The sequence below is a fragment of the Cydia pomonella genome, chromosome 25, assembly GCF_033807575.1.
Source record: "Cydia pomonella isolate Wapato2018A chromosome 25, ilCydPomo1, whole genome shotgun sequence".
Taxonomy (NCBI): Eukaryota; Metazoa; Arthropoda; class Insecta; order Lepidoptera; family Tortricidae; genus Cydia; species Cydia pomonella.
Window position 1 is genome coordinate 8,376,645 of NC_084727.1, and position 27,178 is coordinate 8,403,822.

Genomic DNA, 27,178 nt, shown 5'->3' on the forward strand with positions numbered 1-27,178 from the left:
TTTATCGTCACACTCAAAGTCAATATATTTTTTATTGAAATAGGCAACAAGCACTTTTAAATTGTCAAGTTTTACAGATATCATCTAAATATCAGAGCAATTTATTGATGCAGTTATTATTGTTCTCAAAACTCATCGAATTAATATAGATATGTCAAACTCTTCTCAGAGTGGTCGAAGTCGTCATATAAGGGCAATCCGTCGCCATTCTTCATGTACTGTAGCCCTTGTACATTCGTGGAGTGGTCCATTGAGTGCATTTTTGACTAGGTCTGACCAACGCATTGGTGACCTGCCGCGCCATGGGTTTGACTTTTCCTTGCATTACAAGTCGTTTCACAGATGTATCGTCTCGACGTTTAAAGTACTTTGAAAACAAAAGTCATGTTTGCAGAATTACGGTCAATCCATCCTAGATATTTATAAGTGAGGTAAAATTGGGGAAAGAAACAACAGAACAACGAGGTAGATAACATTTACTTATTCACAACAGCTCATACGATGAAATGTATTCCAGTATTATTAACAAAAATAAATTATGTTCGTGCTCATTATACTAAAATTGACATATAAATTAAATAATACTTAATTTAATAAACAATAAAATAATAGTATATTTTTCGCTAATTAAATAAAAAATTCAAGTGTAACTATTTTTTTTCTATTTTACAATTTGCAACATAAATGTAGGATGTAGTGTTGCCTGTAAATATTTACATAAAAATGATTTCACCTTTCGTATGCCTTGTCCCGTATACGTCACAGACAATTTGGACCGTAATGTACAATTTCAAGGTAATTTATTCAGTAGCAAATTTTTGACTAGGGGATACGAAGGGTTGCTAATGCCTAACTATAAATATGCAGATCTAAAAATAGCGCTGTGTATAAATTTTTCCTTTTAATTAGGACACAATGATTGTGAAGAAATAAGCAAGTCGCGCATAAGTAGACAATCTAGCCCAAACCGGACCCTGAAGAAATTGGTAATTTGGGCTGCCCAAATTACCAATTTCTTCAGGGTCCGGTTTTTAAAATAAAATGACAGTCGCGGTCTGTTTCTACAACACTTGAGTTTATTAAATAATCAAATGTAATGTATAGGTCGGCGGTACGGATCCGGACCGCGGTCTGCCATTTGGTGACCCCAGACTACTTTATGGGCGTTCGTAACTCTAGACTTTTTTTAATGGCTTCTAGCCACATCGATTACTATTCCTTAAAGGAATGGAAATTAAATTAACATCGATTAATTATATTGACAATGATTTATACTCGTTTGACAAAGCCATTTGTTTAATAGTTTTAATAGTCTGTGGTAATTTGTATTTCTTTGCAGATTGATCGGATACCCCACCGAACACTGTCTATGGTCGTAGTATGATAATATTCATATACTAGCCGTGTCTTATCCAACCTCGACATTGGCAGAATCATCAACTCCTTGATGGAGCCATAACTCAAAAAATCATTGATTACTATATAAAGTGTATTCATCCTTACTTGTCCTATCATGTAAACAAGCACTTCTTGAAGACATTATCACGCTTTTCTCTGGAATTACACAATAATCATCACTTAAAATGTTGTTGTATACTTAAAGAAACTCACAAAGTATTGAAATCAACCAAATAACCACTGAATAATATCGTTTCAATAATATTTTCATCAATAATCGCAGTAACGAACTATGGAGTGTGGAATTAAAAACGAACGGATCATCTGACATTAGGATGTCTACATTGTCTATGAATCGCATTGTTGGAACTTCACGTTTGTTTACATGATACGACACGTAAGGATGAATACACTTTGAGCTATAATTAAATTAATTTATATTTATTATTAGAAATGCTCATAGCAAATGGCTGCATTTTAGATTATTTTTTCCTGCGTAATTTTCATTTCTGAGAGAAAGATTCTCTAGTTATTCTGGACGTCATAAGAGCGCTGTATTTTGAATACTAAGCTATCCTAAGCCTGGATAAGTTCCTCCAGGATGGTATCACAGCTGTCCCAAGGCACCACCTTGGCCTTTATGTGGGGGGTAGAAGAGGAGAGATTCTTCTTTATTAAGTCGTCCAGAGGGTAGCCGCGGCGGGGGAACACCGTTGCCTGTGGACAAAGGAGGACATTACAATATGTGTGAGTCATCATCTGGGGGTAGAGCAGTGCCCCTGTGTAGTTGAGCAAAAACCATAAAAAAAATGTAATATTCTTCAAATAATGTTGTGAAAGTTCTTTTGAAATTCAACTTTGACTTTTGACTAATACGCACGCGCGAAGGAAAATGATAACATAAAAATAATCGCATGGGTGTTTTCTATGTATTTAAGTATTTATATATATTTATATATTATATATATCGTCCCTTACACAAGCCTTATTGAGCTTACTGTGGGACTTAGTCAATTTGTGTAATAATGTCCTATAATAATCTCCGTCGAGTGCAAGTGACTTGCACAAGTTGTCACATGGGCGCGCAAGTTAGTAGCAGAACAATAATCGTGCCTGCCATCACGGAGCATATAGTCGAGTACTGGCACCCTGCTGGCCTAGTTGCAAGTGACTTGCATAAGTTAGATGAGCGCGCAAGTTAGTCGAGGGAAGTAGTCGTTTCTGCCATCACTGGCGTAGCATCATTAGCGTATAGGAGCATTGGGGTTCTTCAAAAAAGGAGTGTACAGGTTTTTTTAAGGGTTGACAACGCGCATGTAACACCTCTGGAGTTGCAGGCGTTCATAGGCTGCGGTGACCGCTTACCATCAGACGGGCCGTATGCTTGTTTGCCACCGTCATGGTATAAAAAAGTGACTTACACAAGTTACTTCCTTACATGAGCGGGAAAGTTGATAGGAGGACAATAGTCGTTCCTGCTATAACCAGCGTAGGTTATAGTAGAGTACTGGCTCACTACTGGGACAGTGCAAGTGACTTGCACAAATACTTACTTGAGGCGGCAAGTTATTCACAGGGCAGTAGTTCCTCCTATCATCTGCGTAGAATAGCCAGCTCGGCCAGCGCACGTGACTTGCACAAGTTACTTACATGAGCGGGTAAGTTAGTAACCGGACAATAGTCATTCCTGCCATCGCCGGCGTAGCATATAGCACAGTACTGGTGCCTCGCGCACCACTGGGCGAGTGCAAGTGACTTGCACAAGTTACTTACATGAGCGGGTAAGTTAGTAACCGGACAATAGTCATTCCTGCCATCGCCGGCGTAGCATATAGCAGAGTACTGGTGCCTCTCGCACCACTGGGCGAGTGCAAGTGACTTGCACAAGTTACTTACATGAGCGGGCAAGTTGGTAGCAGGACAATAGTCATTCCTGCCATCGCCAGCATAGCATATAGCCGAGTACTGGTGCCGCGCGCACCACTGGGCGAGTGCAAGTGACTTGCACAGGTTGGTGGGGCAGCGGGAGCAGGCTGTCTGCCGCATGCAGGGCTCGATGTACAACCGGCCTTGGTCCCAGAAGGCGCGGTTGGTGATCACAGCCGTTATACAGTCCTGAAAAAAGATAAATAAATCCTCAATGTCAAGTACGTACACACGACGATTCGAATAGGAAAGAGACGCACTTCTACTTCGTGTATTACATGTAAAAATGTACACATATAGTTTACACCTAGCCAACGCGTCGTCGATTTGCGTCGGCTTTTTTATCACACCAGTTTGACCTGTTATCCCGATACTTTTTGATTGTTGTTTGTCGATAAACGAATGTCGTTTTTGCTACGGCCCCAGATCGGAAACGAAGTCACAAAATAAGGATTTTGTCGCATTCTTCCATAGTAACATAGATAAATAAGTAAGCTTACCAATTTCTTTATGATAATAGAAATTATCACATTACACATTATTATTAATTTCCTTTATTTATCTTTTTTCTCTTAGGCTAGGCTTTTTACAATATGTATATAAAAACACAAAAATATATCAACAAATTATAAAAAACCTAACCTAGGGTGCTGCCAGCAGCGGGGCGGGGCCCAAGCCGCCGGAGGTCAGGGCCGCAGAGAGAGGAACCGTCGGACTATCCGCGCCGTGTCCAAGATCACCGCCTTCTGCATCTGACCCTTGATTCAACCATCTAGCGACCGACCGTTCGCTGAAAAGACTATCGGGACAATGATCGTTGAATCGACATCCCACATGGCGGTTATTTTTAATTATTATTACACTATCGACCAGGCAATTATACTCCGTCTAAATTCTGCCCCGGTTTATGACTGTTAGTTAGGGTTTCTGGGTAGTGACCCTGCCTACGAAGCTGATGGTCCCGGGTTCAAATCCTGGTAAGGGCATGTATTTGTGTGATGAGCATGGATATTTGTTCCTGAGTCATAGGTGTTTTCTATGTATTTAAGTATTTATATATTATATATATCGTTGTCTAGTACCCTCAACACAAGCCTTATTGAGCTTACTGTGGGACTTGGTCAATTTGTGTAATAATGTCCTATAATATTTATTTATTTATTGTGCCTATTTTCCGTGAAACGAGTTAGCGCTACTCTAACCACCCCAGCTCCTACACGAAGCCTAGAAATGTTTTCAGGTTGCTAACTGCCTCCTTTAGTGTGCACGCAGTCCCTAGGTATTTGGTCCTGTATACTTCTACCTGTTTGCAGTTTATGAGAATGTGTATGTTGTTTCCTCTTCCATGAACGCTCAGCACATGGGGCCGTCTTTTTTACCCATATTATTATGGTGTATACCACCACACCTGCTTGCTGGTGCTGCCTGCTTGGTGCTTTGGGCATACTACCAGTGCAAAATCTGTGCTGAGTTCACATCATCACCTTCTACTATAATGACATTTCATTATCTAAGAGACTTGTCTAAGTTTTGTATATGTGGGCGCTAATATGTTATTTTTTATATACTACGTCGGTGGTAAACAAGCATACGGCCCGCCTGATGGTAAGCAGTCTCCGTAGCCTATGGACGCCTGCAACTCCTGAGGAGTTACATGCGCGTTGCCGAGCCTCGCACCCTCGTTGAGCTCTGGCAACGTTACTCACCAGCAGGAACACAACACTATGAGTAGGGTCTAGTTTTATTTGGCTGCGGATTTCTGTAAGGAGGTACTTCCCCAGTTGGCCTCTGCTCTAGATCTGGAATGTTATCCGCTGTGCTGTGCCCTACCACACAAAGCGAGATGACATTCACAGTGCCCATGCCTCTCTTTTGGACGTAGTTTAAGGATATACCCGGGTCCAAATTTTGGGTGCCAAACTTCCGACCACGAGTCGTACTCGTACATTATGCTCTATCTATTAGGTCATCTGTGACACCTAGTCCCTAGAATCCTAGACTGTGTCAACACACGACATTAACCTTGTCGTGATCACGCGTTTACTCGCCGTGACGTCACAGCGAAACAAATGCTAACTTAATTAGACTAGGCACGGGAAACGTACAAACAATTCTTGACTATTTCTAGTTCTTATATGTTTGGAATAAGGTCGGTAATTGGTTAGTTTACTTTGTAAATGATGAGGTATCAGGAAACAAAACACGTTCTGAAAAGATGATCATTTTTATATGGGGTATTTTCTATGTTTATAAGTATGTATTTAACTATATACGTATGTATATCATTGCCAAAAACTCTATATCTTTAGGTATTTAAATAAAAGTAAACAAACTATTTGTACATTTTCGGGTAGTTATAACAGTTATTGGTTAACCAGCCAAATACAAAACCGCCCGGATCTGGGACTGAACGACCTGACTTTAACCTACATTATTTGATCATGTAATGTTTTCATCTACCCTCAACTGCCTTAAGGAGCCATTTGAGGGTAGACTTTGTTTATTTTTATTTAAATACCTAAAGATACAGAGTATAGTGCCCATATTACAAGCTTTGCTTAGTTTGGGGACAGGGTGATCTGTGTAAGATGGTCCCCAAATATATATTTATTTACATACGTAATTAACGGAGAGACCTCTAACGCCTTGACACTAGAGGCGTGTTCAGATATTTGTGAGCGCCTTGGCCGCTCCTATTTTGCATTTTATTTATTGAACACAATGCAAGTTTACAGTGTCAGACCAATTCACTTACATGCTAGGAAAACATAAATTATCAAGAATAATAAATTAATAATGCTGAATCAAGGACATACAAAAATATAAAAATCATGCGCATAAAAATGTCAAAACTAATTCAAATTGTCATGTTACTTATACTCTAAGAAAACAAGAAAATAAAATCAGGAATATGGTAAAACAATATAAATTAAATTAAATGTCAAAACAGATTACATAATTACCTTATAAAATGTAAGTCAATCAAATTTATGAAAATTTAAAAATAATCTAGCAATTTTGCACAAGTGTGCTAAATGATCGGCGAACATGTCAGCGTCATCGTGCCGAGTGAGCATATATATCTGATGGCGGCTTTACAAGTATTTTTACCGCACTTTACAATAACACTAACAGTAGGTACACAACGTTATATTAACAAATAATAATACAATACTTCAAATATACCCTTGAGAACCACATATAATATCATTGTTTTGAAACCCTAGTGACTTGCGTGGCAATGGTATGACCTAATCGTAAACACTAGCCCACAATAGACAACTATATAAATAATAGTAAGTACTCTAATACTATATTCGGTGTTTGAACAGGGGATATTAGGCAAAAATCTGCGTAAGAGGCACCGCTAGCACAGCTATCGCGAAAAACGAAAATCGAAATTTCGATATCTGCATATTTACTCTTGCATATTTGAGCGATAAAGAGGCAGATAACGAAATTTCGATTTTAGCGTTTCGCGGTAGGCCCGCAGTAAACTTGGCAAAAACTGTTTAAGGCATATTAGTCAACGGCGTAGACAGCGAGTGAGCAAGTTGATATCGCTGACTATACTTTTCTTTCCACCGGCAACTAATACTCCTCAAGACAATACTAAAAACCCCAAACACAAATAGGTTGCCCATGGCCACCTTCTGTCTCCATCATCAGATCAGCTCTACCCATAATGCAGTGTCACCCGACTTACATATGTATGCAAATTTTCAGCTTCATCGGAAACCGGGAAGTGGGTCAACTTTAACTTGCAAGATTTGACCCGTACAAACATACATTTACAAGTTAAAATGAATAAACAAAAGCTACCCTCAAATGGCTCCTTAAGCCAGTTGAGGGTAGATGAAAACATTACATGATCAAATAATGTAGGTTAAATTCAGATTGTTCAGTCACAGATCCAGGCGGTTTTGTATTTGGTTGGTTAACCAATAAATGTTACAACTATCCGAAAATGTACAAATTGTTTGTTTACTTTTATTAAAATACAGAGTTAAAATCTGAAGATTCTAATATCCTGCACAACCCTAAATTCACTTTCACCTTGTACATGTACAAAAGGATGTCTGACGTAAAGGGTGTATTATCCTGCTCGGTCGAGTGTTGCTAAGCGACCTCACCCTGGATCAGCTGCGAAGTGATTTTCCAACCATTAAACTTTCCATTATAAATAACAAGCCTAAGTTCACTCGTGCGGGGTTTCTTTGCGACGGAGTCAAAGCAAAAGTGAAGGCTTTTTGAAAATGAAATGTATGGTGGCGAAAATCTTCATGTTCGATCCCGCAAACGTCTACCAGGTCAATAAGAACGTACACTGACACAAGAGTCATATTTGAATCATTGTATTTAGTTATTGTGCGTCTCGTTCGCGTCTATACATGCTGGAGCTGAAGGCTATAGTGACGTCTCACTCTAACATGTACAGTGAACACGTCTTTAGACAAAGATCTCTATATCCAATGGGATTCTCGGTATGTAACGAAAATACTTCGTAGAGGCAAAACGACCAATCCCGCAGAGTGATTAATTACTAGACGGCCGAACCGAGACGAGGTCTGTACGAAACACGAGTCTTAATATTCTTAAATTTAAGTTAAATTATATAAAATCTACCTCTAACTGATTTGTGGACAGCCAATGCTGCATGAACACTGTGTTCGCGTCAGTGAGTAACACTATATCCTAGCTGGAGGCTATAGGGACGTCTCGAGACAGATACACTATATCCGTCCCACTCTAACATATAGTGAGCACGTCTCGAGACAAAGATCAATATATCCAATGGGATTCTCGGTATGTAACAAAAATACTTCGCACAGGCAAAAAGACAAATCTCGCAGAGTGGTTACTAGCCGGCCGAACCGAGATGAGGCCTCTACGAAACACTAAATATCCTTAAATGTACGTTAAATTATGTAAAACCTACCTCTAACTGATGTGTGGACAGCCAATGTTGTACGAATACCGTGTTCGCGTCAGTAAGTAGCACTATATGCCAGCCAGCCTTATGTAAAGCTTTTAACATGTGTATACAGCCCGGAGTGGCCTTCATTGAGGCTATGGCACTCAGTACGTCAGACTCTCGGAGACCGGCGGAGTAGGCATGCTCGAATACCTGGAAAAGAAACGCTAATGTAATAACTAGTGGTACTGTGAGCTGTAGACTTCGCAAGCATAGCTTAAAACTAAATAAATGTATGAAACCTCCATTTCGAAAAATCTATTTAATAATCGGACCATCTTCACGGAAATCGGTTCATAATTGCGACCTGTAGTAGAGAACTTTCGGACTAGGGTTTCTGCTTGAGAATTCTCGAGGCGAAAACTTGAGAAAGACCTTTGTCGAGACGGGAAAAAAGTCAATGTCAGTAAAAAATAAATTTCTTGTGATAAATAAAAAGAAAACACGCGTATAACACACGATGTGTCATAGTCATATTGTATTTCTTTAGGTAGTTAAACAAATGTGAACAGTGCTTTTTTTTCTTTTTCAGGTAAGTACTATTAATTGAATATAATTTTAAATGACACTCCAAGTACAACTAGTTCTTTATTCATTGAAAATTCAACAACAAAAGAGACGGATTCCAAGTAACTGCCGCTTAAATAACTTCACAGAATGAAGTTTGAATGAATGATCGAATGATATCACTTGAAATATCAAACACATTACTAATTATTTAAGTTACAAGTTTTATAAATTGAAAATAATAATTAACGTCATCTGAATTATTTAATTCTGAAAACACTAACGGCAAGTGACATCATACGACATAGTTACAATAACCTTTATAGTATTTGCTTACAACTAACAGTACTTAAACATTTATTAATTAACCAACCAAATTGACTGACTTGATCCTTGTCCTATGGCTTCAACAGATTTTTATACTTTGAAACTTTTGAACTACTTGTCAAATGTCTAAAGAATTCGTCTCCCTTTAGGTTCATTGCTATACTTCGTTTTTTTGCATTAGAAAAAAAGATAAACAATCTCGGCACGTCTTTTTATTGTATGCATAATAATGTAAATAATCGTATATGTATTTGTTACATATTTCAATGAAAAGATTTAGCAGCTTCATTGTTACGTTGAGTAAGTATTAATAGGTCGTAAAACATCTGTAAGTCAGTCACAATTTAGTTAAATTAATTGACTTGAATATTCTTGCTTAATAAAATACTATATTATGGTTTCTTTAGATTTTATTAAATACCTAAAGAAACATCATATCACATCACATCGCCAGTGCGCAGGCCTGCACCCATAGTTTATTTTTGTTGTTGAATTTTTGATTATTAAGTGCACTTTATGGTAACTAAATATTTGCAATTTTTTTTTATTATTGACCTACGACTCCTATGAATCTAATTTGTAATAAAGCAAAACTTGAAAATAACACGGTGTTTTATGAAACTTTCAAAATTTCTCGAGACTCTCGAGAAATTCTGTTTGAGGATTCCCGTCCCTCGAGAAATAAAAAAGGTCGAGGAACCAGAAACCCTATTTCGGACATACGAAAGCGTTTTCGCTCCAGCTGAAACGGATACCTTCGCAAACTCTAGGTCAATAAAGATGAAAAAAAATAACAATTTCCAGTCAATTTCTGGGTCGATAGTCAGTCCAGGGACAAAGGTGACAGTTGACATGAGCCTGGTGGTGGCTGGGTGGTGGTGACTAAGTCACTTAGGACACTGGATTAAATAAGGTGTAACAATGCCTTTACGGGTGGGCGTCCCGCGTCCGCCATTTTTAGGGTTCCGTTCCGTACCTCAATAGGAAAAAAAGTGGCTGTGACATAATCGGACAGACAGACGGACATGACGAATCTATAAGGGTTCCGTTTTTTGCCATTTGGCTACGGAACCCTAAAAACGGAATCCTTATAGGATCACTTTGTTGTCCGTCCGTCTGTCTGTCAAGACCCTATATCTCGGGAACGCGTGAATAAAGTATCGGTTTTAAAGTAATTACAGTTGTTACCTTACAGCTGTGACAAAAATCAAACGTCTAAGTTAAGGTAAAAAAACGTATATTTCGACACTCTCAAGGGAATCAAAATTTATAGGGTACTTGCTAAGAGCATTCAACCGACTGGGGACGCCTTGTCTGTAATTTTCTGTACAAAACAGTCTGCCGATTTTTACGGGGGAAGGGCACATCAAATGTATACATTTTTACGTAACGTACAAATAGCCATGTCAAATAAACGTCAGTCAATACAATACATATGACGTGATTATAAATAAATAATAAATAAATAAATATTATAGGACATTATTACACAAATTGATTAAGTCCCACAGTAAGCTCAATAAGGCTTGTGTTGAGGGTACTTAGACAACGATATAATATATAAATATTTATAAATACTTAAATACATAGAAAACACCCATGACTCAGGAACAAATATCCATGCTCATCACACGAATAAATGCCCTTACCAGGATTTGAACCCGAGACCATCAGCTTCGTAGGCAGTATGACCATTCGCGTAGGTTTTCGAAAGGGTACTTCGCGTTGATCTAGAACTATGAAATTTGTCTTACACTACAAGTACAGGGAAAATCTAAAAACTATAAATTTGTAAAAAATAAATATTACATTTGTACGGAACCCTCGGTGGGCGAGTCTGACTCGCAATTGCCCGGTTACCTTATACAAGTCACAGTGAAAAGGTTAAAGGTCAAAGGTTATCTATTAATCCACTCAAAGCTATTTGCAAATGAATGCAAAGAATTTTATTTGCGTGGGAGGTGGGTGAAGTCTATGGGGAATAAATGTGTAGATATAGATATACTGGGTTAGTGTGCAGATATAGTAGAGGTGACACCCCCCCCCCCCCCCCCCTTCATATGTTCAGTCTACGCTTGAGAAGCACCTCTCTCTGCAGCTGACTGTACATTATTGTCGAAGCTCGGAAATAGCTACTTGCTGGCTGAGGATCCGTTATAAACGGACGACCTTGGGAGCCAGCCGAGACATATATATAGTGAATTTCTTGAAAATGGTGCAAGAAATATAAATATTCAACAGAAACAACGTTCTTACGTGTATATTTTTACAGAAACAAGTAAAAACAATTGAAAAGATTTCCTTTCCCACCTTTTTATTTTTTTTATTATAAAATAGAAGTGTATTTCTCTGCCGAAAATACGCCAACCTATTTGAGTCTGCAAAATAGTCGCGGTACCAACATTATAATACCTAATAATAGCAATAGTAAATACTGATCATCTGTTTGGCTGTTTAATGGACCTATGCCTTCATTTGATATGGCCATTTCAACTTTTTTTAAAGCTTGGAACTCGACAAATAATGGAATTCGTATGCAATATTGCAGTCCTGAGATCGAGACCGCAATGTTTTTAACTTTTAAATTTTCGCTTGTCCATAAACTACCCCTTTCATGACCTATTTTTTAACCGACTTCAAAAAAGGAGGTTATGTTACTCGATATCTCCGAGAATCGTGAACCGATTTTCAAAATTTTTTTTTAATCGAACGGTTATAACCCCGAGATGGTCCCGTTGGCACCAAGTCGGGGTCTGATGATGGGATCTTGGAGAAATCGAGGGAGCTCTTCAAATGTTATAGGTACATGTATGGCACTTTTGGTAATTCTTGAAGTCGGTTTTATTTTTTGTTAAAAAGTTTTATTATTACCGGCAAAGTCGTCTTTCCCGTCCATTTTTGAAAAAAAAGTATAAGTATAATAATGTTTTTATACATTTTTTGTCATTCCAATATGAATTATGGAATTTTTTGTTAGTAGGTACCTCAAATCAAAATGATCCTCAAAGGACATAAAATGAGATAAATGCGTGTATGTAACCTAAAATCGATATGACAACGTACATTTTAACTATATAAACCGTGGGTCCATTAAACCCGACAGATTTTAAAGGCGTATTCTTGACCGCATTTAGATACTAAAATGTCATACAAACTTTCTTGAAATCGATCTTGTTTTACAGATAACGTAAATTTTTGTGAAAATTTGTTTGTTATAACTTAGTGAAAGTGACTTTGGTTTAAACATACCTACTGACAGACATTATAAAGTTCAAAAGTAAACTCGCAATGTATGTCTGTAAATAAATAAATAAACTATACTCATTCGTTGTAATGATTTTTTTTACCATGGTGTAAATAACGTGTTGTATGCAGAAAACTTAAAAAAAAAATGTTTTTTTCGGCATTCTTTTGGCGACTACGACTACGTATTATTTTTTTGCTCCTTATGGCCTCAGGAATGCAGGAATGGTTAGAATCTGTCAGGTACTAGCATAGAAGACAAACATACGTAAATGTGAATCATGCCAGATTTCAGGGAAGTGCTCTGAAAATGTGCTATTACGTTACTGTTGCGTCAAGGCATGGTCTAAGTAATAGATCAAAGGCGGAAACGGAAGGTCATTTTCATTCTTTTTTCTACTCGTCGTCTGCAATGGTTGAATAATGATTTCGTATACAAAACTATAATAGCATACTTTTCATGTATCGGCTTCCAACTCGACTATAAGATTCAGTCCCCTGTGCCGAGGTTGCATGGAGACAGAAGAAACAGCCTCTCACGTGGTGCTGGAATGCAGCGGAGTGGCCCCATACAGGGCTAAACATCTCGGATCTTCGAGAGACCTCCCCAAGGTCCTACTCAACATTAAAGATTTGATAGGATTCCTCGAGGAGCTGGGCTGGCAAGACTAGCCCACCCCCAACATATCAAGCAAAATAGGCGCAAGTCGTCGAGTTGCGGAAAATCGCCCGTATACAATTATACAATACAAGATTCGTTTCGATTGTTAGCGAGTCACCACCTGCCCATTTTGTCGTGTTTTCAAAAACATATGATCAGGGCAGGTGCCATAGTATCCTCCATAGTCCCGATTATCAGTCCACTTGCAAATTCAACTCAATAGCCTGGTTTATTTTTGAACCTTTTTTTTACAATAGTCCTACACTAACCGGGGCTTGTCCTTGGATGCACTATTAGGTACTATAGTGTGAACAGGGATAATCGTCGGTTGTTACATTACAAGTAAATTGTCTTATTACAAGGGGCCTCTACGTGTTGGCTTCGTCCCCACGCACGCCTTCCAAGTGTCCGGTACCCGAGAATTTATAAGATACAGACATAATAATAATAATTCAGCCTATATACGTCCCACTGCTGAGCACAGGCCTCCTCGCATATGCGACAGGGCTCGGGCTATAGTCCCCAAGCTAACCCAATGCGGATTGGGGACTTCACATACACCTTTGAATTTCTTCGCAGATGTATGCAGGTTTCCTCACGATGTTTTCCTTCACCATGTAAATATCAAATGATATTTCGTATCGTACATAAGTTCCGAAAAACTCATTGGTACGAGCCAGGATTTGAACCCGCGACCTCCGGATTGAAAGTCGGGTTTTATTGGTATACAAAATATAAACATTGATAATTACTTATTAAACCTATATAACCGCGTTGAAACATTTTGAATCTTGTAGTCTAAGCGTTATAATTTATATTTAACATCTACCGCAAACTTTAAGGACATTATGAGATAGATAATTATATAAATATGATTATCGCATTTAAATACTCGTAGTGACATAACGTGTTAATATGTGCGCTTGAATAGATGTCTCGCGATATTAAGAGCAGCTTAGAGATATAGAAAGTTATACAATGGCAGAAAAGAGGTTTACTCCGTTTGTGAGACAAGTAAGTTATTTATATTAATACCCGTAGAATATTTATATTTCTTGCACCATTTTCAAGAAATTCACTATATATGTCTCGGCTGGCTCCCAAGGTCGTCCGTTTAAAACGAATTCAGCTCATCAAGTAGTTATTTCCGAGCCTCGACAATAATGTACAGTCAGCTGCAGAGATAGGTGCTTCTATAACTCGCGACCTGGAGCGAGCCCAACATACAGATGCGACAACCCAGGACAGACCGTCCTGGCGCCTTAGAACGAGGAGAGCCGACCCCAAATAATGGGAAGTGGCAAGGAAGAAATTATATGGCTTGTTGTAGGATTCGTAATACGACAGACAGATAAATACGGCTATGTAGGCATAGAATTGGCGAGAACGGTGCAGCAAGGGTGACGGGGTAGCCTAGAGGTGCCTAAAGGTACAGTGCCTTAGCCGCCGCGTAAGGGCTCATCCATAAACCGCAGCCAAATAACACTAGACTCTACTCATAGTGTTGTGTTCCTGCCGGTGAGTAAGGTTGCCAGAGCTCAACAATGGTGCGGAGTGTTATGGTCGGCAACGTGCATGTAACTTCTCTGGAGTACATAGGCTAGGGACACTGCTTACCATCAGGCGACGACACCGACGCAGTATAAAACACACGAATTTCATGATTTTTTGTCCTTCCCCCTCCTTGTCACATCTGGTCACATTTGGCAAACCCCTCCCCCTGGTGTGACGTCACATATTTGGCAATTTTATTTTTAACGAAATCGGAAATTCGAATGATTTATCATTATGTTCTCATATTTAGATAAAAGCAATATTAAAAAAATTACAGCACGAAACCGATTAGGTATAAAAAATACATGAATAAAAACGATTACCATTGCAAAAACTAGTTATTCGACTGTAAAGCGAATACAAAGAATCAAAACAATTTTCGGTAACAGATGAAGTTAAAGTGACGTCACAAAGTTTGTGACTCCCCCTCCCCCATGTCACATTTTCTCGACCCCTCCCTCCCCCTAAACGTGTGACGTAATTTGACGACGCCGTTCCGCCGCCCGACTGAACACGCCGGTTCGAATTCGGCCTCCGCCACTGGAGGACTTGGTCAATTTTTCTGCACTATATGACATCCGTTGCAGTATGACTATTTTAAAAAAACACAAATCAAAATATTTAATAAACCGTAAAAACACCCAACTATAAACCAGCTGCAACTATGGTTCACAAGTTCAAAGGGACATTTAGTAAGTTCCTTTTGGTTTAGTCCGAGTTTTTCTTCCATTTATAACCCTGTGGCCCTAGTGAAAAAGGGTACAAGTCTCTGGCAGTTTAGGTGTATAAGGGCATAAGTGTTTTGTGATGATTTTATTTGTGAACCATAGTTGGTACCCTGTTTTTAGGGTTCCGTACCCAAAGGGTCAAACTGAGACTTCGCTGTCCGTCCGTCCGTCCGTCTGTCACCAGGCTGAATCTCATAAACCGTGATAGCTAGACAGTTGAAATTTTCACAGATGATGTATTTCTGTTGCCGCTACAACAACAAAGGCTAAAAACTACGGAACCCTCGATGGGCGAGTCCGACTCACATTTGTCCGGTTTTTTTTTAACTATGGTATCTGAAGCTACATACACTAATTACAGGCATAGATATACCTTATCGTATTGTAAGTATAATACAACAAGTTTTTTGTTAGTGTATGTGACCCTTCATTTTTTAAATGTTAGTGCCTGGTGACTGCAGCCATCAGCATCAACATGGTCGGCTTCGGCTGCTGCACGGGTTTCCTTGGCGTCATGCTGCCGCAGCTGCAGCAGCAGGGTTCCACCATCACCGTCAACAAGGAGCAGGCTTCTTGGCTTGGTCAGTTAATTCTACCTTAATTATGAGTGCGGGAATGTTTGTTGCATATCGTTAAAACAAGGTCATTTATGTTAATATTATAGAGGTCATTCTTACACAAATTGGCTAAGTCCCACGGTAAACCAAGAAGGCTTGGCTTGTGTTGTGGGTACTCAGACAATTATATATAAAATATACAAATACTTAAATACATAGAAAACATCAATGTCTCTGGAACAAATATATGTGCTCATCACATAAATAAATGCTCTTACTTTCGAACCCAGGACCATCGTCTTCATAGGCAGGGTCACCCACCCACTAGGTCAGACCGGTCGTCGAATTTGGAACTTACCTATTTTTAATTCAAAGTTACCAAACTTACAATAAACAAAATTATAAATACTCAGAATCATTCACGCACCCAAAACTCCGGGGTATGAAATGACAGATCGGCTAAAGAAATTACAAATCTAACAATGTTTTTCCAGTGTCAGTCGGATCGATGACATTGATCTTCGGCACCTTCCTGGTGCCATCAATCATGTCGAGCTTTGGACGAAAGGTTGCGCTGTATGTGGTCACTGTGGTCTCGATTCTGGCCTGGTTCGCCTACATCCTGGCTACCAGCTATGAGGTATATTAACTTATCAGTCTCGGTCAAACATCTCTATCATATCCTTCTTTAAACGACTTAAGGAGGCGCATAACAACATTTATCTATCTGATGATCCTATTTTATAGAAGTTCTGAATTCGAGGCGATTTATCTCTTCCTCGAATATTTTGAAGATGGCATTTTTTTAGCTGACCAATATTAACTCTCACGTCATGGAACATTTTACCCTTATATGCTGGTCATTCTGTATCCACTGCAAAAAGAGCCATGTTTTATACACTCTCATACACACTGAATGTGATTGTATGTTAAACCATTTCCAAATCACTCTTGCACTATTAAACAATTATCATGACCTTTATCCCTTTCAGATGTTGCTACTAGGCGCGACAGCCCACGGTTTCTCATTTGGCATGTTCGCACCGCTGCGCTCCATCTACATCGGCGAGTGCTCCAGCCCGCGCTACCGCGGCGGCATGCTCACTACTTGCGTTGAATCTCAAATCTTCGGCATTCTATTCGTCCATCTGACTGGGTCATTAATCAGCTACCAGTTAACTGCTATCTGCTCTATATCATTCCCTGTTATAAGTCTCCTCTTAACCATTTACTCGCCTGAATCTCCGAGTTGGCTCGCGACGAAAGGGCAATATGATAGATGTGGAAAGAATTTCATATGGTTAAGAGGAGAAGATGAAATACAAGAGCTGAAGAAAATGATACAAACAGTAAACCTTTTGCCAGAAACCAACACCAACAAAAACAATGTTAAGGAAATCATAGCAGTTATAAAGAAGAAAGAATTCTTCCAACCTATTCTTCTCATGTTTGCCTTGTATATTATGCTTACATGTGCAGGAGGCCTACTGATGGCTGTGTATGGAGTAACGATCTTGGAATTACTGATGGGTCCCGAAGTTAACGCGAATATCTGGATGGTTGCTTTAGATTGTCTGAGGGTGCTTTGTACTGGTATCGCAGTTTTGTTGATAAACAAAGTTAAGAGAAGGAAAATGTTGTTTAGTGTTGGGTCTTTCTGTGTTGGAAGCCAACTGTGCATGGGAGCTTATGTCTTCGCCAGAAACAAGGGTTATGTGCCCTTCAATTCATGGATACCTGGTATGTTTAAAAGCGTGCAGATGGTGTCGGTGTCTGTCGGAATGCAGCCTCTGCCAGGTGTTATAGCTGGTGAAGTATATCCTTTGCAACACAGAGGTCTTTCAGGAAGTATTGGATTAATAATGCTGAGTATATCTGCATTTGCAGTACTTAAGGGGTATCCAAGTTTAATATCAGTGATAGGTCTGGAAGGTGCCTACTTTTTGTTTTCTGGAATTATAGCAGCATGTCTGGCGGTGGCGTGGGTGCTGCTTCCGGAGACGAGTGGTCGGACTCTACAGCAAGTCGAAGATCACTTCCGGGTTCCGCTCTTAAAACCCGAAGGTGAGAGGCAACCATTAACGCATTCGGTGACAGTTAGCTACTTGTCCATACACGAATGACGATGTGTGCATGTGTGTGTATGAGTATGAATATGTACTGTGTGCAGCAGTCGTTTTACCTACATGTCAACTATAAAGGAGGGTCAAGGCATCTTTAACATTTTTGTAAATCAGTGTTTTGTACTCTAACTAAATTGTCTAAAATATAACAATGTGCTTTTACTTTGTGTAATATAATGTCATCCTTTTATATGTCAAGTATGATAGCCAGAGATGTGACTTATTTGAAATACTTGTATTTAAAATGCAAATACAAAATGCAAAATACCTATTTTGTATTTTGTATTTAAATACCTTTTAAAGAAAACTATTTTGTATTTTATTTCAAATAGTTTTTGGGACCTATTTTCTATTTTCAAAATACAAAATACTTTTTATTAGGTAAAGTAAGTAGGAGTTACAATCTCTTCTGACGTTACAATCCTTGCAACTCTCTCATTCTTTTATGGCGACCGGTCTGGCCTAGTGGGTAGTGACCCTGCCTATGAAGTCGATGGTCCCGGGTTCAAATCCTGGTAAGTTATTTATTCACTATGAATTTTTTGAAACGGGGTTTACTTAACACAATAAGCCACTATTGAAAACCTCTAGGGTTTATGTAATAGTTGGCGATATCGCGCGGACCGATCCGCGTTTGCTTAATACTATTATTACATACTTAGTTATGTTTTTCTGTCGAAGCTGTTATTGTATCTATCGTTTAAATATCGACCTTATATTTATGTATTTAAGTATTTATATTTATATAGAGGCAGAATATGACGCACTTATTATGAATTGACCATCTTTGTACCATATTCTAAGAAATAAACATTTGTATTTGTATACATATTTATATATATCATTGTCTAGTACCCACAACACAAGCCTTAATGAGCTTATTACTGTGGGACTTAGTCAATTTGTGTAATAATGTCCTATAATATTTATTTATTATTTTAACATGGAACTGGTGAATCTGTTTCGTAACGCCGCAAATGACCACAAGCGTAGCGAAAGATTAAAAATGTGGATTCTTAAGCGTTGCAAGGGTTTCAAGGCACGAGAGGTAAACAAACTTTTCTGCCCTGGTGAAACAAACGAGCCGTTTTCACCAACCAACGAGAGGTATATTCTAGCTGTAAAACATTACTAATCTAAATTAATGCTTTTAATAATTGACCGTTAAAAACCATCACTTAAAAGTCTATTGAACCGGTAAACATGAGGAGACACAAAATTTGCACTCTAGAGGACTGATATACACACTATTTTTAAAGAATAAAGAAAGCCTTTCCAACTTGTAAATTCCGAGCAATACTAACTTTTTAATTCAGCCTAGGTACTCGTATTCACTATTTAAGAGTACCTTTTATCGCAAAGTATTTGTATTTTAAAAAAGCATTTTGAAAATACCTATTTTGTATTTAGTATTTTAAATACAAATTTGTAAACTATTTTGTATTTTGCATTTGAAATAGTATATCAAGGAAGTATTTGTATTTTGTATTTAAATACTTTTTATAAACTATTTTTCACATCTCTGATGATAGCAATAATAACAAGAATTACATTAGTCAACGAAGCTATTTTAAATAAATGACATAATTCCGTGCTACCTTTTGAACGCCAAGAACACCTAAAGTCGTCGTCACTAGTCGTGCCCACAGCGCCAAGGACAACTATAGGTGTCATGGCGGACGCTGTCAAAGTAACCTTCACACTTTCAAGTAAGGTTTACATTAGCTCGCTTGCGTCCGGGAGCTTGGCGTTTGAGTGATGTTTGTGTTTATGACATAAAGCGTCCAAAGGGTTAAATGAATAGGTATATAGTTTATCCTGCTTTGTAAAGTACAGTCATTGGCACCTAATTTTATAGGAAACTATACATAGCTACCTAAATCATTATAGCGTTAAGGGTGGCAATTATTGATGGGCAGAAGGCCCCACTTCTGAATAATAAAACTTTATTAATTGCTACGCATACATAAGTATCCAGTATCCACCTATCTTCGGCATATAAACATAATCAATATCCAACTCATTTAAAAATACACTTGTCTAAAAACGCCTCGCTTCCGCTTATTCCTCGATCCACCCTGACCCTCAGTCATTGCCAACGCGACCGCGGTAAGGTCAGGCGTGTTGGGACATAGCCAAGCTTATTCACACTTATGGTTCAAACCAGTATAAGCAGGCTCCCTTATTCCTTATACTTACTATAAAGCTAGGGGTTACCTTATACTGGCACTAAGATCTCTAGCAAAGAGAATGTGAAATAGATGTGGATTGTCAAATAAAATTTTGTAGCCACAGTAATTTACTGACATCTTTCGACACATGGTTAAAACTTTTAGAACGCCATTTGACTTTGATCCTTATTTTTTCACAGATATGTGTTAAATTTGTTAAATATCGACAAGTGGCGCCATCTTACCGGGCACAACCTAAAGGTTAAGGCGCCATCGCTCGAAACGATGTCGCCATACCTTTGGCTTTTGATCTATTAAATGACGCCGCCTTTTGATATTTAACAAATTTTACACATATCATTAAAGAATAAGGATCAAAGTCAAGTGGTGTTCTAAAAGTTTTAATCATATGTCGAATGGCAGTTAATTTGCTGTGGCTACAATGTTTTCTTTGACAATCCACCTCTATTTCAATTTCTCTTTGTCTCTAGTCGCCGGCTGCCAGCCAATGGGAATGCAAAGCCAGGGCTTTCCTATTGCGAAAACGAAATCACTTGCTATTTTACAGGTATATGTAATGTTTAATGCCAAGAATGTCACATGTCGGCGGTCACGTACATACTACATACACGTTCGCAACTTGTCTTATGTCATGTCATAGACATATAGTCGTTAGATTTGTAGCGGGCCCCCAACGGATTATCCTTTGTCTATTGTTAACTAAAACGGCGCGTGCCACTACCTGCAAAAAAAATGGTCGTATAATTCTAATTGGCACCTGAGCGCGGGCTAGTCTAACGCTCAAAAAACCAGTGTAGGTGCGCTCTCTGATAACGCGCCTTTGGTACGCATATCGAGTACACATTGTAGGCTGGTTCGGTAGCATTCGACTCGCCGGCACTCAGTAACCGTATAGGGACGGTCACAAGAACTCGCAAATTATTTTTCCATTTGTACATTTTGAATCTTAAGTCAATTACCATAGGAGTTGTAATTAAATAACCGATTAAAGTGACCGGGCCCTTTTTTTGCAGGTAGTGGCACGCGCCGTTTTAGTTAACAATGGACAAAGGATAAGCCGTTGCGGGCCAGCTACAAATCTAACAACTATAATACAATATATATATCGGGACACATCCTTCCTTTCTTTAATACTATCTATCTGATGTTTACTGTACCCTCTAAAACCCATAAACACCTTATCCGTGTTTTTTTCGTTAATTTCAAGGGTGCATGCCTGAGCTAAACTAAGTAACTTTCTCAAATACACCGATATTCGAATTAACTCCATTTCGGACATATCAATCATTTATTTACACTTGTAAACTTTTTAAAGGTAGGCCTTGTCATAGAGAAATAAGAAGTAATAGAGTGCTTACTCCATACATCAGTTTTGGTACCAAAATGCTTATTATATTCGCAGTCGACATCTAGCATCGAGTAGCGGAACTCTCAGTACTGCTACTCGACAATAGATATCACGGCAAACAAAAAGTCAGTAGAGTAAGCGTAGGAGTTGAAAATAGAGTTCCGGTTACTCTGGTTATAACATTAGCGGAAAATCGTTGATCATTAGACTTTTTGTTTGCCGCGATATCTCACGCCTAGATGTCCGGTGATGGAAAGGGGAAGGTGGGATCAGATCGTGCAGTACTAGAAATACTGGGCCTTAGGGCAAATCCACCGCTGCTTGTTTTGGCCGCGTCGAGATTTTCGGTAGTGTCCGGCCGAAGTTTCCGCAAAACACCGGTTTTGGTCGGACACTTAATCGCCTAGAATACGTAATATCATGTTTGCCCATGTGTTCAAGAGATGATACCCATGCATGATGACCTGTAGACCATTTTAGCTCAAATTATCTTAGTCATGCTAACATTGTCTGAGTCAGTTTCGCGCAATTTCATCATTACTGTGACGCCATATTTATGTAATATGGATTACAAAAAATGCCTACAACATACGAATTTAAGCCACGGTCAAGAAATCAAGTCTATTTTGCGTGAAAAACGAGATAGAGCTACTGTAACCACCCCAGCTCCTCCACGAAGCCTGGGAAGGTTTTTAGGCTAACTGCCTCCTTTGGTATACATGGATACCTAGGTACCTGTTTCTGTATACCTTTACCTGCTTGATCTGCCATAGCAAAGTCTACCTTTTAAGAGGAAAGGGGACGGTGCTACTCCATACAAACGTAAGCCTCGTTTTCCTCTCTGGGTGTTCCATACTAATTTTTAAATGCTCCCTCTTATAATAACTAAAAATTTGAAATAAATCAAACAGTGTAAAAATAGTTTCAATAATGTTAATATCCAGAGTGGAAAACGAGGACTTTTATTTTTATATACTACGTCGATGGCAAACAAGCATACCGCCCGCCTGATGGTAAGCAGTTTCCGAAGCCTATGTACGCCTGCAACTCCAGTGGAGTTCCATGCGCGTTGCCGACCCTAAACCCCCCTCGCCCTCGTTGAGCTCTGGCAACCTTACTCACCGGCAGGAACACAACACTATGAGTAGGGTCTAGTGACTACGTTAGTTATGAAAACGAGATTCCGCGCGGGTCACTTTCGTCTTATTTTTGCATACTCCTAAAAATACCTTTAAGTTCTACGTAAATAAGGTAGGCGTCTACTTAGTTAGTGCTTCTGGGCATTTTCCGCAAATCGAGAACCATTGTGCCTATTTTGCGTGAAACGAGATAGAGCTACTCTAACCACCCCAGCTCCTCCACGAAGCCTAGCAATGTTTTCAGGTGCACTGATTCCCTAGGTATTTGCTCCTGTCTGTATACTTCTACCTGTTTGCAGTCTATAGGTGAAAGTGCTTTGTTGTTTTTTTTATATTCCACGTCGGTGGCAAACAAGCATACGGCCCGCCTGATGGTAAGCAGTCTCCGTAGCGTATGGATGCCTGCAACACTTTAAAAAGCTGTACACTCCTTTTTTGAAGAACCCCATACTGTAGCCCCTGGGAAAACCTCGGCAGGGAGCTCATTCCACAGCCGAAGCGTCCGCGGGACGAAACTCCTGTTAAACCACACAGTACGCGACCATTTAGCGTTTCCTATTCTTCCATGCACGCTCTGCACATGGGGCCATCTGTTTCACCCATATTATGTAGGCCGATGCGGTGTTAATCCTGCGGCTGCGGTGTCCTGTAATTGTCGCACTTTAGTGTTTGAATGTAAACAATAGTTCTGGTATATTATCATAGTTCTCAAAAGCTGTATACTTATTGCTACTGTGCTGTAATGAATACTTATAGACTGGTTGACTGTTTAGTCGAATAAAGTTGCTCAGTCAAAACGATTAGTCAATCATGTTTGCTGTTGCTTGCTGTATGTACTATTTATTTATTTTTTGCGACAATAAATGACTTTTTTTTAAATTAATCCTACTATATACAAGGTGGCCAAAAATATATGCATTCAGTAAATTGCATTGCCAGTAAAAGGTTGGACCCATAGTAAAAGTTGCTTAGCATAAACCCAAAACCTCCCTGGCAACGGCAATGCACATATTTTTTGGCCACCGTGTATACTACGTAGTCGGTATCTGGTTGTTTTCAGTAGTATTTTGGTTAGCTGGTAGTTCTAGTTAGTAGGCGTCTAGTTTTTGCCCGCGAAACTTGGAAACTGGATGCAGAGTTAGCTTGGATGGGATCCATGATCTCAGCTCCCATGTTATCCATTAGCCGTTATCATAATACTATCAAGATCATCTCCTTGACCTTCGCTGATAAGGATCATGTTAATGCAAATATTTTTACGGTTATGGCTCTGCGTCACCTTTGTGTACCAATGGTAATTTGACTTTTATTAAAGCAACATGGTGTAACCGTCTGCATCGATTTAAGTTCGATATTTAAAATTGAAAGTCAAGCAAGTTTTTAAATTGAAAGTTGGTGAGTTTCTTGCCGGTCCCATATTGGGATACCCTCGTACAATTTAGGAGGGATTTAAATCCTCTCAGGTCCGAGGTGTTGGGTTAGAGCCGGCGCAGCTTTATTTGACGTTCATAAGTTGTAATATGCCTACTTGGAAAATAAACTATCTTTATCTTTATCATGTTTGTTGGTTAGGTATGTCATAATGGGTAATTTAGAACATTCTTTGTGTGTGTGTGTGTGTGTGTGTGTGTGTGTGTGTGTGTGTGTGTGTGTGAGTGCGCGTGCGTGCGTGCGTGCGTGCGTGCGTGCGTGCTTACGTGCGTGCGTGCGTGCTTACGTGCGTGCGTGCGTGCGTGCGTGCGTGCTTACGTGCGTGCGTGCGTGTGTGTGTGTGTGTGTGTGTGTGTGTGTGTGTGTATGTGTGTGTGTGTGTGTGTGTGTGTGTGTAGGTACATAAAAAGTTCCTTATTGGAAAAAATGCATATTTATTAACGGTTTAACAGTTCTATGGTGGCGGCGCCTCCATAAAAATTTGATTAAAATTAACTTGCCTGTTTTAAGATTGCAGTCTAATCTACTGAAAACTCTACTAAGTTTAACGCTACTTTTTTATCTACTCTGACCGAAACCCGATTTTCTGGTGAAATCAAAACCAACGTACGGTTTTTCTCTAGTTTCGAAACCGAACCTTCGGCTGAAACATGACTATTACGCCGAAACCTACCAAAACGTCTATCGACCATTACCGAAAATACTACCTCGTATTACGATACGCTTACGCATCTCTTACGCTTACGCGCCGTGTGAGGGCCTTACTGTTAGGATAGTGAGTCAAAACTCTAGTTTCTTCGGATATTTTGGAAGCTAGCTAGTTATATTTGGTCTAGCTAAAGCGTTGCTAAAGCTAATTATAGATGGCAGCTTTATTAGTTTTGGCTCACGGGAAGTTTCCTCGATGACATAATCGATCATTGATAAGTTTAATAGCCGACGGATGTCGCGGTATCGCCATTTTATTAGTTTTAAACCATCTTTAGAGGGAAGAATAGCTTTGTGGTCCTAGCGAAATAATGGTACTTTTCCTATGAAATTCCATTTCGGGAGAAAAACGTTTTCCACTACATTCATGTTAACAAATCACTTTGATTTTGATGTTGATCGCTTCAGCATAATATATTCTAAATTTATAGATTTAGATTTTTTTTTTTCAAACTTTGAAACAAATGGAAAACCTATAAACCTAGTTTTTCATTGTGTCAATAACATACTAAAAAATCATGGAGATTGGAAAATATGTAGAAGTGGATAAACATTTTCTGTTATTGTATGGATGATCATGTGTCCCCACATGGTCCTCATAGTAGACCCCAGATGCGTTGGGATGATAACATCAAAAAGACAGTGGGGAAGAAGTGGCTCCAGGTCGCACAGAACCGTGACGAGTGGCATAAAATGAAGGAGGCCTACACCCGAAGGGTAGAGATGGGCTAAAGAGACAGAGAGAGAGAGAGTGCCATACTTCCCTCATAAGAGCTTCTCCTACAATTCGGACAGCTTAAGAATCCTAATTATTTCTAATTTAGAGAAGATGAGACTATAACAGTGATCCATGTGATTTCTTAATATGTAATTTTTTATATATATATTAATGTATTTAAAAATCACAACGGCCAGTCTGGCCTTGTGGGTTGTGACTGCCTATGAAGCCGATGGTCCTGGGTTCAAATCCCGGTAAGGGCATTTATTAGTGTGACGAGCGCAGATATTTGTTCCCGAGTCATGGATGTTTTCTATGTATATTATATATATTGTTATCTGAGTACCCACAACACAAGCTTGCCATGGGTCTTAGTCAAACTGTGTAAATAAAAAAAATGTGATCCCAATTCCACTATTCCTGTGTGTGTAAATAGAAGCCCTTACAATCCTTTCCATTCTGAAGATCAAGGTTTCATTAGTATGGAGATAAAAACCAATTATTCTATAAAAAAATCAATAAAAACCACTATATCAGGATAAATTCTTATTATAATTATATTTTAATGTAAAAGCCTACTTCCTCCTTTTTAGGTTTATTTAATTGAGTATTTTAAATTACCTCATATATATTTATATTTATATATATTTATAGCCTCATATCAGAAATATTTTTTATACTGTATCTATAGTTTTCCTTAATCTACAATAACCGATTCTGTGTGCCTTTGGGCAAAGGCCTCCCCCAATCTTCTCCACTCTTCCTTATTTTGCACTAATCTGGTCCATATTTTAGTCCTTCCCGCCATGTCTTCTATTTCATCGGACCATCTTTTAAATTGCCTACCTCTGTTTCTTTTATGTCCTCTAGGATGCCATAGTGTTACAATTTTGCTCCATTTATCTCCTCCTCTAATAGTATGTCCAGCCCACTTCCATTTTAGTTGTTTTGTTTTGTATGTCACATCAGTAAATCCTGTTTTGTCTCTTAAATTACCTCATATGAAACATTAACTGTGCCTAAACTGCCTCTTTTTTTTATACCTTGCAGGCTATAGCCAAGTGTTTGTCTATGTAGACATAACACAAGAGAATTGTCCATGAAAAGCTTAGTTATGAAAATAGACAAACTGAACAAAGTTTCTCAATAAAAAGAATATACTACTTACATCGCTCATGTACGGCGTCCAATCGCGATTTTCGGACTCCCATTCTGGTGGAGGCTGTTTTTCCCTTAATTTCTCTATCACGACTGCATCTGAATCGTTGTCGACTATAGTACGATCGAAATCAAACACTGCGAGAGAGGCCATTTTGTCGCGTGCACACAACGCGGTGAACGCGTGGAGACTGTGGTGGGGCTCCAGAGCCGGGCTTATATAAGGCGCGCGCAGCATTTCACGCCATGGCCCTTTGCAAATTTTACTTTTTTGAGCCAGGGTTTGGAATGTTTTAGGAGTTTCAGCTAAGGAACTTAAGCAGAATCGTATTTAATGTCGTAAACTCCATATTTTTCTATGGGTTTTCATGTATTTTTAGTAAAAAATTAGTGAAAACATTGTATCCGGTTAGACAATACATTAGTTACATTACTGTGCTGTCAAGTCTCAATGTCAAAACCAGCTGCTTAGAGGCGTTTGGTTA

The 27,178-nt window shown here is 39.0% G+C and overlaps 2 protein-coding genes across 2 annotated transcripts; one reads left to right on the forward strand and one right to left on the reverse strand.

Moving 5' to 3' along the window:
* Nucleotides 1–459: 459 nt before the first annotated feature.
* On the reverse strand, nucleotides 460–27,112 carry LOC133531781 (pyridoxal phosphate phosphatase PHOSPHO2-like). The gene is made up of 4 exons (XM_061870177.1): nucleotides 26,704–27,112; nucleotides 8,264–8,452; nucleotides 3,295–3,513; nucleotides 460–2,115 (listed from the first exon to the last, which is right to left on the reverse strand). The coding sequence occupies exons 1-4, from the start codon at nucleotides 26,929–26,931 to the stop codon at nucleotides 1,975–1,977; spliced, it is 777 nt and encodes a 258-aa protein (XP_061726161.1). The 5' UTR covers nucleotides 26,932–27,112; the 3' UTR covers nucleotides 460–1,974.
* LOC133531775 (facilitated trehalose transporter Tret1-like) lies at nucleotides 13,375–18,161 on the forward strand. Its single transcript, XM_061870169.1, has 4 exons — nucleotides 13,375–14,051; nucleotides 15,765–15,900; nucleotides 16,371–16,516; nucleotides 16,869–18,161. Exons 1-4 carry the CDS (start codon nucleotides 14,016–14,018, stop codon nucleotides 17,997–17,999), a joined length of 1,449 nt encoding a protein of 482 aa, XP_061726153.1. The 5' UTR covers nucleotides 13,375–14,015; the 3' UTR covers nucleotides 18,000–18,161.
* Nucleotides 27,113–27,178: the final 66 nt, after the last annotated feature.

What these genes read in the sequence shown, in the direction of transcription:
- LOC133531781 (XM_061870177.1), bottom strand. Translation starts at nt 26,931, where the DNA reads ATGCTGCGCGCGCCTTATATAAGCCCGGCTCTGGAGCCCCACCACAGT. An exon ending in TGTCCACACATCAGTTAGAG is followed by an intron (nt 3,514 to 8,263) that starts GTAGGTTTTACA and finishes ATCTTTTTTCAG; the next exon opens with GACTGTATAACGGCTGTGAT. An exon ending in CTACCAACTTGCCCGCTCAT is followed by an intron (nt 2,116 to 3,294) that starts GTAAGTAACTTG and finishes CTTTGTCCACAG; the next exon opens with GCAACGGTGTTCCCCCGCCG.
- LOC133531775 (XM_061870169.1), top strand. Translation starts at nt 14,016, where the DNA reads ATGGCAGAAAAGAGGTTTACTCCGTTTGTGAGACAA. An exon ending in TTACTCCGTTTGTGAGACAA is followed by an intron (nt 14,052 to 15,764) that starts GTAAGTTATTTA and finishes TTTAAATGTTAG; the next exon opens with TGCCTGGTGACTGCAGCCAT. An exon ending in TCCTGGCTACCAGCTATGAG is followed by an intron (nt 16,517 to 16,868) that starts GTATATTAACTT and finishes TATCCCTTTCAG; the next exon opens with ATGTTGCTACTAGGCGCGAC.